The sequence below is a fragment of the Pagrus pagrus genome (genome assembly GCF_965226575.1).
Source record: "Pagrus pagrus genome assembly, chromosome: 8".
NCBI classification, from domain to species: Eukaryota; Metazoa; Chordata; class Actinopteri; order Spariformes; family Sparidae; genus Pagrus; species Pagrus pagrus.
The window spans coordinates 18,033,435-18,054,052 of NC_140192.1; the positions used below are offsets into that span (position 1 = coordinate 18,033,435).

Genomic DNA, 20,618 nt, shown 5'->3' on the forward strand with positions numbered 1-20,618 from the left:
GTCAGAACGTCCCTTGGGATTTCAGACTGAAATTTTACTTTAAAGGAACAATCTGCGATGTAAATGTAAACAGGAGACACACAAACAAATACAGCTCAGCTGTTTATTCATGTTTTCTGATGCTGTTACAGCAAATCAGCATGATTTAGATTTAGATTATTTTGGCAAGGCTTTAATCAAGCTTTTGGGATGGATCATATGTAAAATAACAATCATTTCTCCTTGAAGTAGACGAGGTTTTTTGATAAGTTTGTTTTCATATGGACTGGACATAAACATTTTATGATATACACCCTAGGGACGTCCCAATCAAGTTGTTTTGGCCCCAGTAGAAGTGTGCAAATTTCTGATGAAGGTTAAAAAGAGTGAAAAAAACTGCTTTATAATGAAGTGATGTACGGTCCTGGCCTACAAGTATAATTCTGTAGATGTAAGAAACATGTTTGTTTGTTACAAGTTGCAACGAATACCACATCGTCATGATTTTAATAACTTTTTTAGTGAAAAAGGAAAATTGTGATGCAAACATGATAACTCCCACTAATTGTGAATTATATTGCAATTCCAATTTCTGTCAAAACAATAAAAGTGTATGCTTTTATACCACATCATGCAGCCCTTGCCCCAATCCTGAGTCTTATATCTGTTCAGTCCAGTCTGATCCTTAATAGTTCCTATTTACTGTACATGTATTACAAGTGCTACAACATGAGGATGAGAGAAGATTTCTAGATAATTTATCCTGAAATGTAAAAAATGATTATATAAATAGCAACAGAAGAAATGCTGATTGACATTCAGTGTCTTTCTTGTGGTTACACAGTTTACACATATTATTTTTAAAATTAATTATTATTTATTGATATTTCATATGTAATCTTTCCAGGTTTACTAGCCCAAATGTTTTAGACGAAGCAAAACTGATGTAAAAGTATTGCACATCAAACTATATTTCTACCAGATGCACAGCGATTTCAGCTTCATGTGACAGTGGATAGACTGATAAAATGTGTTCAGGTCATTTGAGGTCGTGAAGGATAAAATGTGTTTATTCTCGATAGAGATGAAGTGTTTTCCAAGAGCTATGTTTGTTGACGACCCCTGACTTACTGTACATAACGTCAGGTCACAACAGAGCAGTTGTTACATACTTTATGACTGTTGATGATCATGCCTTGCCCCCAAAGCAATGACCCTTTGATGTTTACTGGACCATAACTGTCAGCCTATCTAAGTTTCTGTTAATACTTTATGCCTCTCATATGAATTCCTGACAACTCCCCACACCTCAGACGAAGAGGATCTCCCGTCCTCTCACATCCTGATATTGATAAACATTGATTTCTGAATCTAAAACAGTTTAATTTCCACATTAGTTTTTGTTTACTGTATTGCTTTGCTCTGCCATTAGTGGTGGGGGTCGTTGTTTTGTTGTTGCGCAGTGTTTGTGATATAGATTTAAAAGGCAACTGATGTGTACTCTTTCCATCTTACATTATTTTTTACTAATAAAAAGGTTTGATAAGAGATGTATTAGCATTGGTGCTATGAAACCTAGTATACTAATTTGTATATACTGTGTGCAGAGTGAGTAACTGTCAAGTGATTGGACCACTTTGACACATTGTACCCTGTCCTCTTAGTACGTAAGTGCGATGAAAGGTTTGCTGTTACATTAGACGTTCTGTACTTTTTTCTCTATATTTATTGGGTAACATAACCCGAGTCTCCCTTGAAACATGTCATACATCTCTAATGTTGGTTAAAAAACCTTGAAGGCTAAATATAAAAATGACTGTGGAAACATTTACTGTGTTGCATAAAAGGCTGATTCTCAACCGATAAATCATTTTTAGTTGTTGCTGGAGATAATTTATCTTTAATGGCTTTTCAGAAAGTCTTAACACGGTCATCCCTCAACATCATAATGAAAGAAGAGAGAAAGAAGGACTCCTTTTAGCTCCTTTTCTGCAGTTATTCAGGTTTTCAGTCTGCTCTGTAACAGACTTCGCTGTAGGGTTCGACTGTTAGGACTTTCAGATCTCGCCCGCCGGGACTCAGACTACAGCATCACAAGCTCTCCTTTACAAGTATTCGATCACAAGGTGTCTTTCCCCGCGAGCCTGCCTGCTGTTTACTCAAAGCGGAGCGTGGACTTGGGAACATGACGGAGGTGCTGATGTCTGCGTTCATGTTAACATGTCTTTCAAGATGTCAGACAACTGGCTGCTTGTTAAAACCGCCTCGATGTTCGGCCTCATAACTCGGACAGATGTGGCACCTCTGACCCTTGACCCCAGAAAATAAAAGCAAAAACAGACGCGTAAACATGGCAGCTAATGGCCTTCCTACCCACCTCAGCGCTCACCATATGGTAACCAAAAAAACAAACAGTGTCTGAATGGCGTCTGTGTTCTCCGCCGACAGTTGGCCTGGAAGGGAATGACGTTCTCGCAGTGACCCCTCTGGTTGCCTCTGAACCAGATATCACAGGAGATGCTTTGGCTTGATGTGGCGAATCAGCAGACAACACAGTGGGGTGATGACGCAGGCTGTTAAAGAAGCTGATGCTCCATTTGTTGTTTTGGTGTTTCAATTTGATGGTCTCATATAGATTGACCGAGCTTCAGTGGGACATGAGACGCAACAGAAAAGAAACAGAGAAAAGAGACAATCTCTTCCTAGAAACCGTGTCCAAACAACAGTATTTATAAGAGACCGCAAGCTCACGTACTCACCGCGTCAGTGCCTCGTCCTTCACATGGACGGATGGATGTTTTCTTGCATCATTGTCTATTGATGTATTTTTACTCATTGTTTGTTTTTTGTTGATATTTGGCACTGTGGCACCATTTTTCCAAATAATGTTAGATACATTTTTATTGTCTTTTGTTTCTTCTGTTGTTTTGTATCTGTAATGGCGACAGGGTCCTTCCTATAAGCCTGATGGCTTCTTGACCTCTCCTGACACAACTGTTATTGTTCTCTGGGCTCTGACCTCATCAGTGCAAAGTGGTTTCAATGACACTGCGCAGCTGTAGCTCAGGAGGTAGAGCAGGTCGTCCAGTAATTGGAAGGTTGCTGGTTCAAATCCTTGGATTTCCTTGCTGCATGTTGAAGTATCCTTGAGCTCCTGGTGAGAAGCTTCCACCATCAGTGTGAATGTGACAAGTGTTGTAAAGTGCTTTGAGTGTCCATTTACATTTCACAGTGAAGATCGGAGGTTTTTCCAGAGTAGACTGATTTTAGCTTTTGCTTTTTAACATTTTTTAATATCATTTAGATATTGTTATTTGTTATTTGTGTGAGCTGAACCTTTAATAGTTAAATTTTTACTCTTGTACGCCTGTGGCTGAACCTTCTGCATTTTAACGAGCAGCAGGTGAGCTCTGTGTGTATGTGTGTGTGTGTGTGTGTGTGCGATCGCAGAAAAAGAAATGTACATCTTCTTCCACTCTCGTCCTCCCTGTCACACCTTTACCGTCTCAACTCTCGCTCCTCTCTCCTCCATCCTTTATCTTCCTTCCATCTTTTCATTCGTCTCTCCTTTCAGTGGACGCTGCAGGAATCCTCCTCTCCTAATCAAAAGATTACAGACGTGTATGAACATCCCCCACTGTGCCTCTGAGCACGTGTGTGTGTTGCCGTGTCGTTGCATTTGCACGGGTACACTTCGTATGTGAGGGAAGCCTGCCAGGGAGGGTGTGTGTGTGCGCACGTGGGTGGGCGTGAATAGTCTCTGTGGAGATGGAAACCTGCTCGCTGATCATTGGCTGACAGATGTGGAGGGGGGGGGGGGGGGGGCATGGCTTTCTTCGAGGAGCTGTGAGAGGGAACACGAAGACGAGGGTGGAGGGATGTAGAGACGTGGGGGGGGGGACGTACAGTTACAGTAACAGTGAGGAAGAAGCTGAAGAAGCTAGAGAGGGAAGAAAAGGATCTTAAACATGCAAACATGGGCCTGACATACTGAATTTACTGAATCTACTGATTGAGGAGAAATGGTTGTGTGATAAAACATTATTTCCAAAATGAGATCAGTTGAATCCATCTTTCAGGATCAGCTTCATTGGCCGAGTATGTGTACAAATACATGGAATTAGTTTTTTGTTGCTCTCAATGTAATTTTATTCAACTTGCTTTTGTAAGGTGTCCCTGAGCGCTTTCAAAGTGCCTCTAAATAAAATGTGTTATTAATACTATTAGTACCAGGAGCAATTTTCAGGGAGATACAAATCAGAGTTAGACTGGTTATCACTCAGCCGATTATCAGGGCCAATATTTAACATTTTTGCACTTATCGGTGTCTGCTTTTTTGTGTTTGTGTCTGATTGCCGGTAAAATAAAAAACTTTAAAAATGCAGTGCTTTGGCTCTGATAGGTCTGGTAGGTCAGCCTGCATAGAGGGGAAATTGAAGGGATAACACAAGTTATAGTAGGCAGACAAAAACTCCACAAGGCAACTGAAAACAAACAAAATAAAGAAAAAAAAAAAGAGAAAAATGTGGGAACACCTTCGGAAATACGTTTAGTTGATTAAATTGGAAAATCTCAGGAAATGGTACGTGTAGTCATTTTTGAAGGGCTACAAACCAGCTTTCTATAGTGTTTCTGTTGTGATCTTTGTACAGTGGAAACAGCGATGGTTTAAAAAAGGTAAAAGAGTGAGAGATGGAGGAGGGAGGAAGAAAAGAGAAGAGTCAGAATGAGTGTGTGAAGGAGAAAAGGCAAAGGCTGGACTAGAGGGAGCGAGGAAAATTTGTGTGTGAGAAAGAGAGAGGAGGGGAGGGAACACCAGTGTGTGTGTGTGTGTGTGTGTGTGTGTGTGAGAGAGAGAGAGAGAGAGAGAGAGAGAGAGAGAGAGAGAGAGAGAGCGCAGCAGGGGGAGGAGAGCAAAGCAGCAGTGGCAGCGCTGCATCATCATTACTGCCACCACAGCAGCGAGGAGAGGCAGTTTACAGGCTGCCTCCCTGATATCTCCCTCTGTCTCTCTCATGCACACACACATTCATGGATGCACACTCGCTCACTTTGCACACAGTGGAAGACAGCCGCCGGCCTGAGCCTCACTAGAAGCTTTACAGTGAGGAGATCCTGGTTACATTATCCATCACCTCTGGATGTTTGCCTGCCTGCCTGCGCTCGTCCGTCTCTAGGACTCCTCCTGCTCCAGACGCTGTGGGTGTCTGTCACAGGACCATGGACGAGGCTGCCACTTCAAGATCCGATGCTGCTTGTTTGGACTCTCCCTCTTTTGTTTGCTGAGACAGCTGTAGCTGTCGGCATGGAGGAGTGTTAACATCGAATCTGCCGGGAATTTCGGCATTGTTTTTTCCTCCCTTTTTCTTTGCCGGCACTCAAAGAGCAGAAGTGGATGCCTGAATTTTTTGGTGGCTGCGTGCCGGAGCAGAGTGCTTACCTCAGGTTTTGCAGTCGAGGGGGGGTATGGTAAACAGCTGCAAGGGGAGGACGGTTTGCACTGCAGCATCAGACTGGCATCTCCTGTTCAGCATTGGGGATCCCTTTTGACTCGAGGTTGCACACATGCACATATTTCACACCCAGCAGCAGCAGCAGCAGCAGCAGCAGCAGTAATAGTAAAGCCTGGCTGCATACACTGATGAATTACTGCTACTTTAACACAGGTTCTCTGAGGGAGAAAAGATGCTGATTTAAGAAGAAGAGGAGGCACGCTTTTGTTTTTGGATCGGAAGATGCGATGGGCAACTTCATGATTAAGATAGAGACTTGGGTGACAGGATGACCACTGCGTTGAGCTGAAACTGCCCCCGTCCCTCCTCCAGTCCAAACATGAACTCTTCCTCTGATGTGAACCAAAGCGGTTCTCCCCCGTTCTGCCTGCTGGGCACCGTGGGTTACTCCCATAGGCTGGATACCTGTGTGCTAGAGGTGGTCGTCATCCTCTTCCTCACTGTGCTCATCATCGCCGGCAACCTGGTGGTGATCTTCGTATTCCACTGTGCCCCACTGCTGCACCACCACACCACCAGCCACTTCATCCAGACTATGGCCTATGCCGACCTGCTGGTGGGCGTCAGCTGCCTGGTGCCCTCGCTGTCCCTCCTCCACTATCTTCGGGGCCTGAATGAGGAGCTCACCTGCAAGGTGTTTGGCTATATGGTTTCTGTGCTGAAGAGCGTCTCCATGGCCTCGCTGGCGTGCATCAGCGTGGACCGCTACATCGCCATCACGCGCCCGCTGTCGTATGCCACGCTGGTGACGCCGTGTCGGCTGAGGGTGTGCATCGTCCTCATCTGGGTTTACTCTGCTTTGATCTTCCTGCCGTCCTTCTTTGGCTGGGGGAAGCCTTGTTACCACGGGGACATATTTCAGTGGTGCGCGGACTCTTGGAAGACCAACCCGGGGTTCAGCACCTTCATTGTGGGGCTGCTCTACGCACCAGCAGCGCTCACCGTCTGCTTCACCTACGGGAGTATATTCAGGATCTGCCGGCAGCACACGAGGGAGATCACCCAGCGCCACGCCCGCTTCAGCTCGCAGACCGAGGGCGATAAAGGTGAACAGCGGTGCGAGGGCTGCCCAGACAAACGCTACGCCATGGTGCTGTTCCGCATCACCAGTGTGTTCTACGTGCTGTGGATGCCGTACATTCTCTACTTCCTCCTGGAGAGCGCTGGGCTGTATCAACACAAGGTGGCATCCTTCCTCACAACATGGTTGGCAATCAGCAACAGCTTCTGTAACTGTCTCATCTACAGCCTCTCCAACAGCGTCTTCCGGAAAGGTCTAGGCCGTCTCTTTAGCCCGTTGTTTCCTTCCTGTCTCGGCTGCACGGATGCCAAGAAGGCTCCAGCTCCAGTCAGCCCACGACCAGACCCTTGATGCCAAGTATGAGTCCCCATGATGATGGACTTGGCTCAGTCACTTTGGCAGCATTGGCCCTCTGTGTGTGCTTTGCTCTCAGCTGCGTAGCATGACACAGGTCTTTTTGGTCCCGCAGTGAAATGTGTTGAGGACCCCTCCCCCCCCCCCGTACGGAGCACAGAAAGGTGCCCGTGCAGATGCCTGTCGGTCGTCTCAAAGGCTGATTTTGTGGAAAAGAAGGCTGTAAAACTCCTTCTGGGTCTTTCTCGAATGCTCCTCAGTGTGATGCTGCTCTTTCAAGTATCACAAGTTGGCGACACAGAGTAAAGAAGTTTGATATTGATGAAGAAAGTTGGACTGCGGGGATAAGATTCATGTGCGTCAGTTTAGAGGATTTAACGAACACTCTTGCCTGCTCTGACTTTACAACTCCCAGATGCAAAAAAGGAAAGCACAATGCGACTTGTGTTGTGCGATCCACTGAAATGCAAATAATATTTTAAATCTTTTCAAGCCTGACTGAAAAAATCTGCAAATTGTCTTGGTTATTTCAGGGTAGAATTAGCAAAAAAATGTTAAACACTTGAAACACACTACTGATCTGCGTCCCTCGGGGGAACTCCAGATGCTAACGAGTTTAATGTGTTGTGTGGAAAATAATTTACCAAGAAAATCATCTGATAATCAGCCTGTGTGTGCGTGTGTGTGCGTGTGTGTGTGTGTGTGTGTGTGTGTGTGAGTTCAAAATGTGTATCGAATGGACTTGAATCTCATTTCCCAGAGAAAAGATTGAGGTTTAGGCTGGAGCTCGTGTGTGTTTTCTTCTCTATTGAAGTTAGGTGTTAGTAGGAAGCTCCAAGTATGTTTACACAGTCTCCGGTTTCACACAGAAATGTTGATTTAAGATTTAGCTTTACTTTCTAAAATGGCTGCTGGCACTTTTCCAGCAGATAGTGTATCCTCATCACAGAGACACTCAGTTTTATTTATTTGGAGAGTTTTATTCTCTGTTTGCATTTCTTCCTCAGGTCGATCAGCAGTTCTTTTTTAAGCCTCTGGGCTGTTTGCCTTTGATCTCAGCCAAAACAGTACATGACTCTTAAATCACAAGCCACGTAGCGACCTTAGATAATCACCTCCTGACTTGTTTTACTGGCGGTGTCTGCATTGATAACGAATCTGCTGTCTGCCAGGATCCATGCGACCTCCAGCGCGAAGACTAACTTCATTGTAATCTGTAACTTTCCTGCTTGTCTCTCTCTGTAGTCCTTCAGCAGATTAGTGCAAAGTGGAAGAGAAGTGCTTACGCCCTGCAAACCTCAGAGAGGAAGAGGGTCAGAGCGCTTTTCTGAGAGCCAGTGACAGCTTGTAGGTTTTTTGCTTCATGTAAATATACTTCAGAATTAAAATATTTAAACAGTGGCTAACTGGACCCGTTGGGGGATTTTGGCTGCCCCTGATATAAAGTATCCTTCGAGGATTACAAATGATTTTGTGGATAAAGTGTTATGTTTTATAAGGTAACTTATTTGTCACAGCCAAGTGGTCTGTCATGCTGCACTCCGGACTGGACCTGTATTTTTTCTACAGTGTCTAAAGAAAGTGTTTCTTTTTATACTGCAGGAAGATAAAAGGCCTTTGGATTTCAGATAGTTTGGTTTTAAAGTCACAATGTAATGGCATTTTTGAGAGCGTCTTGCTCCTAAGTCTGACATGTTAGTAGTTGAACACGAAGAGGAAACAAAAACAAAAAAAACTGTACAGGACGGTTGTTCAGAAAAAGTCATAATAAAACTGTACAGCTGAAGCTAGACCACATTTTAAATGAGTTTGTCTGGATTCCTTAGATTCAGTGAAGGGAAATTTTAATGCCGCAGCATACATCAGTATTTTCAGAGGCAACACAGAATTTTGTATATCATACATGCCACAGAAATGTGTGAAGTCAGCATGCAAAATATACACTAAACCAATGGAACTGACCTAAAAAACAAACCATTTAACAGGGAACAATTAATAGGTTATATTAATAAACATGGTGGTAAATGAGCCAGAATTAGCCAAAAGGCTAAAGAACTTGATGTCATATTTATTTACTGCGCTCTTATCAGCCAAATAAGCATGAAACTTAGCTCTCAGCTAGCTTTAGCTTAAGCTACATGTTTTCCCCTTTTTTATGTGGAAATGCCAAATGACATTTTTGATGAACAGACATTTTTTCCATTTCATCATCTGCTTATTTAGACTTGCTTAAAGTTGACTAGCCTAGCTTAGCAGAGTAGCACAACTGCCATCTCAGCCTCTGACTGTCGTGGAATTCACATTATTTATTGTGGTCAAGCTACTTATAAATCACCCATGTAATGATATTAAATGAAGTATTAAAGTATTCTGCCCATTTCAAGGTGACTGTTGTTACTGTGTCTGTTTCACAGTTTCCCGGCCGGCCTTTTCTAAAGGGTACCCACACACATTTGGTCATACAGTGTAATACATATGATTTAAAACATAGTCCAGATACGATTTAAATATATATTCACTTTTAAACGTGTGTACGATCACAAGCTATATCACCATAAGGTCCATTTAGTAGCTGATTTGGAGCTTTTGTTTGTATCACATGATCTTCCTCAGTAGGTGGAGTTCTGTAGTTGTCATTTGCAATTAACATCTACAATTTAAATTAAAAAAAAAACTTGTGTTTTATTTCATTGTGACTTTAAAAGCAGCTATTGCTAAAGAATGGAGAGGAATTGTTTTACACTTTCCCTTTAGAGACCCCACATGTCATCGCAGGGGTTAAGGGTTAGAGCTCAGACTACGGTCAGGGTTTAGACTTTTAACTGTAGGACATTTCCGGTGCATCAGGGGGTACACCAGCTGCTGTCAGGGGGATTGAAAGTCCCACCGACCCTGCTGCCCCCAGTATGTTCTATTTATATAACATTTTCTATGTATCAGTATGTGTTATGTATACAGTATCTGCTATGAAAATGTAATTTCCTGCAAAGTATTGACACATTTGATCCCTGCTTGATTCGTTGTAAAAGATGCTCCTCAGACAGATTTTAACTGCATGATTCTGGATCAATGTTCCTGTCTCATGATGCTACTGAAAGCAGTTTACTGACTGTACTCTTTGTCTTAGTATCCTTACTACTGTTATGTAACACAGATGGCTTATCATGTTTTTTACGAGGGCCAAGAGTCCCTGGTTGCTACGGAACATTTTAGAAAACAAGAATGACCTGCGGAAAAACCTTCTGGCATGTCTTTTATCTTCTCCTGATGCTGCTGACAGGACAAAATGATGCAAATCTTCAAAGAAGTTTTGTAAGAAACTTTAAATGAAAAAACACACATTTGAAATTATACAGTCAGTTTGACCAACAGCTGAGGCATCAAAGATTTCCAGTCACATTTTTTTGCAGTTTTGTGTTATTTTCCTCGCCAGCAGAGCGATGCTGCTCAACAAAACATGGGAGTCAGTGCAATACAGCCTGCTGGTGTTTCCTTAAATAACAACAAACCAATAATAGAAGAAGAAAAATCTGAATGAAAGGGCTTTAATCATCTTAACGCTAGATGGGCTGTTTGTTGTTCAGCAGCATGTGATCTGAACAATTTGAAAATCTGCCGCAGATTATTGTAATTATGGAGGTGTAATCATGTGATTAAATTGAGATACTCTGATTAGTGTCTTTTGGATTGATTTAATATCAAAATCCAATTTTTCACAGCACAGTTGGGACGGCCTCTTTGAAAATCGAATCTAATTGCGATGAATTATCACTTCCTTAATTCCTCAACAACAGAACAATCCTTCTTATTCTTGCTGTTATAAGAGCTGGTGTTACTGGGCCTTTATTCTTAACTTTTGATAGTAAATCCAAAAAGCAACCTAAAGACAACAGGTACATTTCACTGTCTTTGAATGCTGACCTGTGGACAGGTAGACAGTGCTCGTTAAGGGGTGAAATAAGTAAATGCACAGAGTAAAATCAGTCATTTCCTGGATTATAAAATTTCAGACAACATTCATTCTGAATACAAGAATCTACAGTAATTCAGCAGTCCAGTACTGCATTCTGATTACTATCATGTGTTTTTAAATTGATTGTACAGTGTCAGTTTAAATTAAACTCCCCTAAAAATGCGAAATCTAACATGTCATAAAGTTTGGTAATGTGATGATGGTAATCCCTCCAGCTGTAATGCATTCCTCCGGCTGTCTCCAGTGTGTCCCTCTGCATAGAGTCCTGCTTTATTTGGTTCACATGACTGTTCTGTTTCACATGACGTGACTATTTGCGTTTGATGCCATTGATTAGACTCACATGAAAGTTATTGATTTGGTGAGAGAACATTGTACAGCATTCTACTTTGACATATCTGAGAGATGTTGTGGTTTATATGGATCTCGCTTCAGATATGCTGTGATGATGTAACCAGGTTTTGATCAATAAGGTTTGATAAAGACCAACACTAATATGTCTCGGATTAAGTGGATTGCTGATTTTTTTCGCAGCGGATTGATGATTTGACAATTTTCATGCAGAAACAAAAGTCTGAGACAGCCGTCTCTGACTTGGGTTAGCAACAAAAACCAGACTAATAAAATTATTTTTGGGTCAGCTGCTTGTTACGAAAGGTTGAATCATAATTGTGCTTCAAAGATACACTTCCTGATGTGATTATGTGTCCTCAAATATGGCCGGATTGACCTGCTAGGTGGCCCTGGACAAAACTGAGCTGCAGGGCCCCGTTAACCCCCCTTTTCCTCCCACTCCTCTGTACCATGTGTACAGTTTTTCTTTGCTATACTTCCTGGCCACTGATTTGCAGTGTGGTAAATTGATTCAACACAGTAATTCATGAATATATGTATAAAACAATATAAGTAGTATCAGCTTTAAGTACTCAAAAGTATCAAAAGTGAAAATACTCTCTTTGCAGTGCAATGTCCATGTCAGTGTATTACTATTGTATATGATGTTTTTGAATTAATATTACTGCCACATTTATGTGTATGAGTCATTTTACTGCTTTAGGTGTTTATGGCTGAGCTCATATTAACTCCTTTATACACTGATGTGTAGTTAAATCTACAGCAATGCTTCATAATCTATTAAATAGTCATATGTCTGTGGCGTCACTGTCCTGTGACAATCACATACTTTATTACTAAAAAGTCAACTTTCACATGCTCAGAAAAACAGTCTTGTGATGACGTTTTTTTCTCCAGCTGATTCAAGGGGTTTTAAAAATGGTTTATTCAGCTTAAAGAGTAGGGGTATGTCCTTGATGTATAAAGGAACACTTAAGTTTAGCGCAAACGTTCACATTCACAATTACAACCTTTGGAGACGTGGTGTTTCATGGAAACGTCTGAAAAGTAACTAAATCTGTCGTGTAATGTCGTAAAACGTACAGTAATGGTTGCCTCTGAAATGTTGTTTACATTATTACATTAAATCTGTGATTTAGTGACGTATAATACCGAATCAAAAATAGAATCAGCACAAACCATGATATGGATGAAATCCTCTAATGCAGCATGCGTAATTTGATCTTGAGATATTGATATATCGTGGTATTGTAAAATTCCTGTAAATTCAATCTATCTCAGCTTCTCCCAAAACAACATATGGCTTAGTGGCTGTTGCAGTGACACACACTGAAACACTTTTTTTTTTTACAAAGAAAAATATGCAAGATAATTTCTTGGTTAGGTTTAGAAATTAACATCATGGTTAGGGTTTCAGTCCATACGTTACTTCTGTAACTTTCGTAACTAACGTACCTATGTTGGCTACATATCTTACGTCAGGTTATGTGCATGACATTACTTCACTACATCAGTAAGTAAAAATAACTCACCATTGACTGTCGTTTCACACTGAACATGAGCAGCTGTCTTCTTAACTCCAGTCCTCTGCTTGTTTAATCCGTCCACCCTCCCTGACCTCTTCCCTATTCGGACTTGTTGCTCATTATAGTGCTTCTCCTTACTTCCTCCTTTACAACTGTAATAACTACTACAACCTGTAGAGGGCCCCACATAACAAAAATGTAAATATCAGTTGTAATGACCCGGTTGCATTTTTTTCAAGTCATATGATGGTTTTACTGAGTAGGACAGGCTCTGGAAATTAAGGAACTGTTGATGGATAAAATAACCATCCAAAGAGGACGTCCTCACATTAAGGCTAAAATCTTAATGCCAGAAAGGCAACATTGACACAAAACAGTTCTAATCACTGTATTTGCAACAGTGCACGCAACGGTGTAATACACCTTGAGGTATAGACAATGTGGCAAAATGTCTGACTGTATATAAATATATATCATCTTATTGTATTTAATGATATAGAAAAAAGCACAATTGTGTCCATGTTAAATAAAATAGTTCCTGTTCAGCTTTTCCAGCTGTCACAAACTTTTATCAAGATTTTTATCTTTAGGTCTTCTTCAAACTATTTCCATTATTGTTTAATTTTCCATTTGTTCTGTAGTTTTTCTCAATTGGTCAATTGATTGTCGATCACAAACGCATTAAAAAACAGTAAGAAACAAACATCTGTCTGGTTTTGTCTGCCAACAGTCCCAAACTCAAACATTTTCAATTTACAATGATTTAAAACACAAAAGCACAAAAACGAACAAATCCTCACATCAAAAAATCATCAAATCACAATTGACTTAATGATTACTCAAAAAATATCCAAGTATATCAGCTTAATTTATATTCGTCTGAGCCAGTTTGTCTACTGACGTCCTTTGAAATGTGTAGAAATCAGGTTTTTTAATTAATTGAAAAACAATGTCAATTAATGTTATGTTTCCCAGTCAGGTCCATTGTTACTTGATATTGGACTGCCTCACAGTGTTGTGACTTGACGTTCTGAGTATGTGATTTTTGCTCTGATTACTTTCTGACCACTTAATGGAAACTGCTTCCTGCATTTCATTTGGTTTGTTGTCTGGCACAGATGGATCCCACGAAGCTTCTCCTCTCACAGCTTTGATCTGCTGATTCAAAAACATGTTATGTCAAAGTTTATGTTTTTATTTTCCTGTGGGAAAATCATGATGTTGTCAGACTCGGACTGCAGTCAGGAGTTACACAGAGCCTTGATCCCCTGGGGGGAAATGCTTTTTCACAGAGGCCAACAGTGCCAAATTTGGACCAGGACTGAGAGCGGTGAGGGGGGTTGAGGTTTAGAAGTGGGTGATATTTTATGTATTTAGCTTGGAACAGTCCAGATCAGCTCTCTTACACCCACACACTATAATTTCCAATGTGTGAGCTGATAAATGTGATGTCTGCTGGCATGAAAGCAAAACTCACTGTTGGATATTCTTGAACTTATTTAAGTTTAAAGCTGTATTCATTACATGGTCTGTATTTTGGGAGTATTGAGCAATGGAAAATCCAGTGGAATAAAACCCAGTTCGCTTGTCTGTATTTACCGGAATACATTTTTTTTTTGTTTCTGATGCATTTTTAAATGAAGGTAACGCAGGTAATGCGTCTGTATTCTGCAAGGTTTATAGCTCATGTTGATAATATCTTGTCCTGTAAACCAATCTGGAGTTGTGTTTTAAGATGAGATGCAGTATTTTCCAATTTTTCATCCATTGTAGGTTTTACAGATACGTTATTGCTGCTGTAGAAGCTCAAACTAGTGCCATCATGAAGGTGTAATTGTCTGAGTGTTGGTAAATGAACAGAATTTTAACAAACAAGCCAAGAACAGCGAAGAAAGGCAAATTTGTTCTGCAGTTTTGTTTTTCTAAATTAGAAAAAGTGGAGCTCAGTTTATCAGGAAAAACTCAGTAAATCGAATGCCAGAAAAAAATAAATAAATAAAAAATTTGATAATCAGTCAACTATGCAAATTTGCCCAAAAATCTGTCAAGTGCGATTCATATTTTCATTGGTTGTCCCGGTGTGCCTGCAATTCATTTTTTTATTCATCTTTTAAACAATTGAGGTTTTCACGATTTCTTAGTGCATGTGCTGTGATTTTAAGTGAAGAAAAATATGTATTTGCACCTTTATTCCTATTTGCAACAACTTACACATTGTGTTAAGAAATTTGATTAAAATGAGTTATTAGTCAATTATGTGCTGGTGCATCTACAGGAAAAAGTTCTGCACACCAGTGAAACCATTGTGAAAAGTTAGTCTGAGCCTTGTTTTATATTGAATATCTTTGGGGTTTAGACTATTGGTCGAACAAAACGTGACATTTGAAGAAATGTCAGTCTGGCCTGTGGAAAAAACTGAAACTGGAATAATCTTTTATCAACACACAATGAACCGCTAACTAGTTGAGTGATAGATCTAAAACACAATTAAGTAAAGAGCCAAAATACTTCAGTTTGTTTAATTACATACCATTGATTAGATGTGAGGGTAGAATAACAGTGGCTAACAGTAAGGTTACACTTCTACTTGATATGTTAGCTATTTTGCTAATCACATGAGACATAGTTGCGTTAAAACAACAAATACATGAACGATGAGATGACCAGCTCCTAGTGAGCTACATCTGATAAGGCTCAGATTCAATATGTTGCATCAAACCTGGTGTGTTGAAGGAGATTATTTAATTACTAAGTAAAGTTTTGGTTTATTCTAGATGATTTTAAGGCACAAGAAAGCCTGACTTTCTCTACTTTCTTCCTTCTCCAAAGAAGTAGCCTATATTGCCTATTTAACTAGATTTGGAAATTGTAACTTGTTAACTGTGTAATTTGAGGTGAATGATGAAACAGTTGCTGGGCGGTACAGCGCGCTTTAGACACAGACAAAGTTTGTTAAGCTTCGCCTCATCCAACAACTCTTAAAATCACAGAATTTGTTAAGGGAGCCTGGCAATATTGCCGTTACTAGTGATGTAGTTCTGCTGGAAAACATGTTTCTTTTAACCTATTTATATTATTTTAATCACAAATAATGTATTTTTCAATGTAACAATGGTTGTTGGTAATGTATTATTGACCCCAGCAGATGTATGATTTTATTGCTTTCATGGGACCGCAGACCCTAGGAGCTCAGCTCCCACTGGCTCCCATGCAAGTCAAACCCTGTATACATCACCTTCACAGTAATTTCTTTCCATTTTGGAAATAAGATGATTCATCAATCCCCTTTACTTTAACCCGATGAATGTTAATATTTGTATTTAATTATTTTCTAAACTTGTGTTGTTGGTATGATATACAAACAACATGGTAGCAGCATTTTTTAAATATCTTGTATGCAGTGTAAGCATGGAAACAAGGTTAAAATAACTGACTGGTAACATTTTATTGCAGTGCGGTACTGTGAGTGGCTGCATTGTTGGTGTTTGGGAACTTGAGCGATAAGAAGGTGGAGGTCCTATCTTTAATCAGAGGGAAGGAGGGGGAGTGAAAACAGCCTGTTCATGTAGCTGGTTATTCTTAGAGCCGAGGAAATGAGCCTGGAGCCACAACGACTCACCTGACTGCAATCTCACATGCACACACACACACACACACCACACACGCAGACGTAGGGAGACCCAGAACGATATAAATGTACAGACATACACCACAGACATAAAGACCACAGTTATGAACTGTACACAGTTCTGAGAAGCAGAAATAATGAGTGTTAACCTTAAGCTCAGTAGGGGGAACCATGTTTACTGGTTCTCTTGGAAGTTTCCATGGTGAAATCAGTCCTCCATCAATTCAAAGATTTGAAGGCATGTAAAAGCTAGCTGAGCAAAGACAACTTTACCTAATTTTCCCGTACATCCAGAACCTCTCAAAAGTTGGGGTGGGAAAAATTCCATTCTCTTAAATATCATGATTATTTTTTATAATCCCTGCATTGATCCTTTGTTTACTGTATCGATTCACTATAACTAGCGCTTAGTCCGTGAGCTCTATGCTAACAAATAATGGGATTTATTAATAATATCTTAACAAACGACCCATCTCACCCATCTAAGTATCTAACATAAAAGGACATGTGCTCATACTTGCAGTCATATACTGTAGAAACAAACTAATAGCGGCTGACGTCACATTGATAACTCAACATTGAAGCTCTGCAGCATCAACACTCCACCACGCTGACAGCTATGGCAAGCTCAAACGGACAAAATTCATATTCAAATTCCATATAGGTCAAAAAATTCAGCCGCAACCAGGTGGAGACATTTCATACTAGGAGAGGGCATCACTTCAGTGTATAACTTTGTGTTTCTTTTTATTTATTTATTTTTTTTATATTATTCTGAAGCACTAGCAGGGACAGCTAAAATAGCAGTTTACTTCAAAAAGTATTTTATTGCCCATTTTTATATGCAGTATAGCAATGTTGCTGCTGAAATAAAGCCCAGACTAACTGACATTTGACCTTCATCCTTTTTGAAATGACTCATGATTTACAGTCTCTAGAAGTGTTTGGTTTAACTTCTTCCCATGGTCTAGAATTAAAAAGGCAAAAAAAATTACTGTCGTCGTTTAAGCCAAAGTGGGCAAGGATACCAGAAAATGTATTTTCTCTTTTACTGCATGAGCAGGAGGAGGAGAGACGTGGGCTAATGACTAAACACTTTATAACAGTGATTACTGATGGAATATAAAGCTTAAATAAACACTTTTTTAAATAAACATGTATCATTTACAGCAGCTTTGTGAATTGCAATAGGTATCGAATCGGCACCCAAGTATTTTGATAATATCGAACTGGGAGATACGCATGTTGTCCCCCCGTCCAGCTAGAAAAAGGTCCCCACAAGTGATGATTACAAAGGTAGTCCCCATTCCACATATAAACCTAGTTGTGTGTGTGTTTTTGTGAGTGAGTGTGTCTGTGTGGTTTCGGTGAAATGTTTCATAATACCATGCCATCACATTTCTTGGTAGCACAGCATTCACACAGAGAGAGCCACAAACACATGGACAGAGAGAGAGGGAGAGAGAGAGAGAGAGGGAGAGGGAGAGAGAAGCAGTGTAAACGAAATGTGCAAATGTTCTCAAATGTGCAGTGTACAGAGATAATAATCTGGAACATGTGCATTAATGTAACACTTTGAGTCAGATGTGGACTTGATGTTGATGTAACGTATAGTGTCTTTGGGGAAGGATAAGAATCAGTGTCAGTGGGGTCAGCTGCAGTTTTTTTTATTACTTTACACATGACAGGAAGCTCGGCTAACCTCCGTTAATGAAGCAGTTATTTTAATCCAAACCATGATCTTTTCCTAAACCTAATTGTGCCTAAATCTAATCAAATCAAAAGATCAGATGACAGAAGATTAGTAAAAAGGTGATTGTAAACAGTTTTGGTCTGGCCAATAAGGGCATCACATTAAAAGCTCAAAAAGCTTAGTTTTTGGTGGAGGACTTCTTGTTACACCTCTAACACTGATATTTTCACAGAACTACAGTTACATACTCTGCTTAAATCCTCTTGTTCAATGCTGTCAAATTTGTAGGCAGTTATGTGCAGTGGTTTACTGTATGTACCTTAGAGTGCCCGCCTCCTGTGCTATGTGTCAAAAGGATGTATTGACGTCCAAATTGAACTGCCATCCTACTTTTTAATGTGTAGTGGCTTCTCCTTGTAAACAAACACAATATCATTTAACCAAAATGCATTGCCTGTATCCCTGAGGTCAACCAGATGTGTTGAATACTTTTCCTGAACTACTTGCAAAGGGGATTTTGCTGAAAAATGTGCATTCTCTACCTCAAAGTGACTATATTGTAGTCTTCTTCTTCTCCTTCTATGCCTTCGCTTTGCCAATTGCTGCCTTCTTTGGCGCGTTATTGCCACCTGTTGATCACTAAGATAGTATGCAATCATAAAGACATTTATCCACTGTGTTACTAGTGGTCAAAAAGTCCATAGGGTACCCACACCTTTATACCTAATGAGGTTGCGTCTTACTAAATTACATATTTTACATAAAGCATTTACTTTGAATGAACCATTATTCAATTTGACAGAAACAGATTGCGTTACAGAGTGTGTTCAGTTTGATATGACTTCTTTTAAAGGGAGTTTCTGCATGAAAGGAAAACAACCGCTGCCTTGAAGGAAGGACATCACTTATTTGTATTTTTGCAGTGTAGAGAAAGATATATGCAGATGATCATCTTCATGCACACAAATTTAGAATTCACTTTCTATACTCACTGTATGATGCCTCAGACGGACATTGTCAGAACCCTAATCCCAGTTTTTAACCCAAACATAACCACTAAACTTAGTCTAAATGCTGTAAAACATTTCTCCACTTTCAGGTCTATGAGTCAACTTGGTCCCCACAAAAGACAGAAGTACAAGCGTGCCCACATACATGTCTTTTTCTTACCTTTTGCAGTATTTGTGTGGCGTACAAAAATAGAAAACATTAATAGCAGCATGATGTAATCTGAGTCCTTGAGTTTATATGAGTGTGTGTGACCGTGATAGCCAAAAATAGACAATATAAACACTGATGATAATCATGGCCAAGGAACAGTGCGCTGCAAAAAATACCCACCACTAAAATTGAATGTAGCTCCTTGACATCCATAAATCATTACCATATAAATACATTCGCTAACAACACTGACCAGACTAAAATCACACTTTGTTTGTACTTTGTACTACACTTTTCTATTGCGGTATACATATTAGTTGTAGGCATTCTGTGTAATTTTATATAATTTGCCTCATAGTACCAGCAGACAAATTAACTTCAGAAGATTGACACTTTGAGCAGTGTATAGTCCGGAGCTCCACAGGTCTGTGGTGGGAACCTCTGATACAGAAAGCTGAAATTCCTCGGCTTCCCTCTGTGTTCATTATCCTCACTTCCTGTCATTCTTCTGCACTCACTCACATACACACTCTGTATGTGTTTCTCAGTGGTCAAGCATTTTCTTAAAGTACAGTTGATAGTTTTATTAGAGTCAGCTGGCAATTTATAGTACTGTACTCAAGGTTGACAATTTTCCAATTTGATGGCAAACTGTGAAACAGAGAGGTTGTAACACTTTGATTTAAAGTCATGTCAGCATGAACTCAGTGACCTGACCTGAGACATAATAGAGTTAATCCCTTTACTGTAGAGGGACTTTCTGAGGTATATTACATTACTGGACAATTTACTCTGACTTAAAGGAATCCACGTAAAATCACACACACACACACTCACATGTTTACACTGTACTTCTACACCCATGAGGACCCACAGCACTGAAACATTCGAGGCACAGCAATCAACCAAAATTTGTAGCACTTAACAGGCCTTATTTCTGTCAGTAGTGTTGCCATCAGCTCTTAGAAATGTCCTCAACTGCTTCCATGTTGTTTTTCTGTGTTTTCTAACTCAGAAAAAAAGAAAAGAAAATGTATTTCGGCCAATTATGCATTGCTGCAAACCATGGAAATGTTAGATTTGTAGGCAACCTGCGATTTGTTTGTTTGAATATGTAGAAACTTTACCTCTCTTTACATTTCAGTTTTCAATTTAATGTTAAAACATGTTAAAACACTGTGGATAAAGTCAACAGGCCCCAGGTTAACAATATCCAGTGGTTTAGCACTGTCAAGTGAAACGCAGTTATGAACAGTGGTGTCTTGCTTGGCAACTATCTGTTGTCACACTACCACCATCCCTGCCTCCTCCGGACATAAAAGACAGCTCACATACATGTAATCTGGATGGGATATGAGTTATATTGTCAACCTGTTGGAGTAGGAAATATTTTCCTTGGCGTCTTCAACATGTAAA

At 40.1% G+C, this 20,618-nt stretch overlaps 1 protein-coding gene across 1 annotated transcript; it reads left to right on the forward strand.

The window, feature by feature from the left end:
• Positions 1–4,948: 4,948 nt before the first annotated feature.
• LOC311261424 (putative G-protein coupled receptor 21) lies at positions 4,949–12,245 on the forward strand. The gene has a single exon (XM_084360032.1). It carries the CDS (start codon positions 5,812–5,814, stop codon positions 6,862–6,864), a length of 1,053 nt encoding a protein of 350 aa, XP_084216158.1. The 5' UTR covers positions 4,949–5,811; the 3' UTR covers positions 6,865–12,245.
• Positions 12,246–20,618: the final 8,373 nt, after the last annotated feature.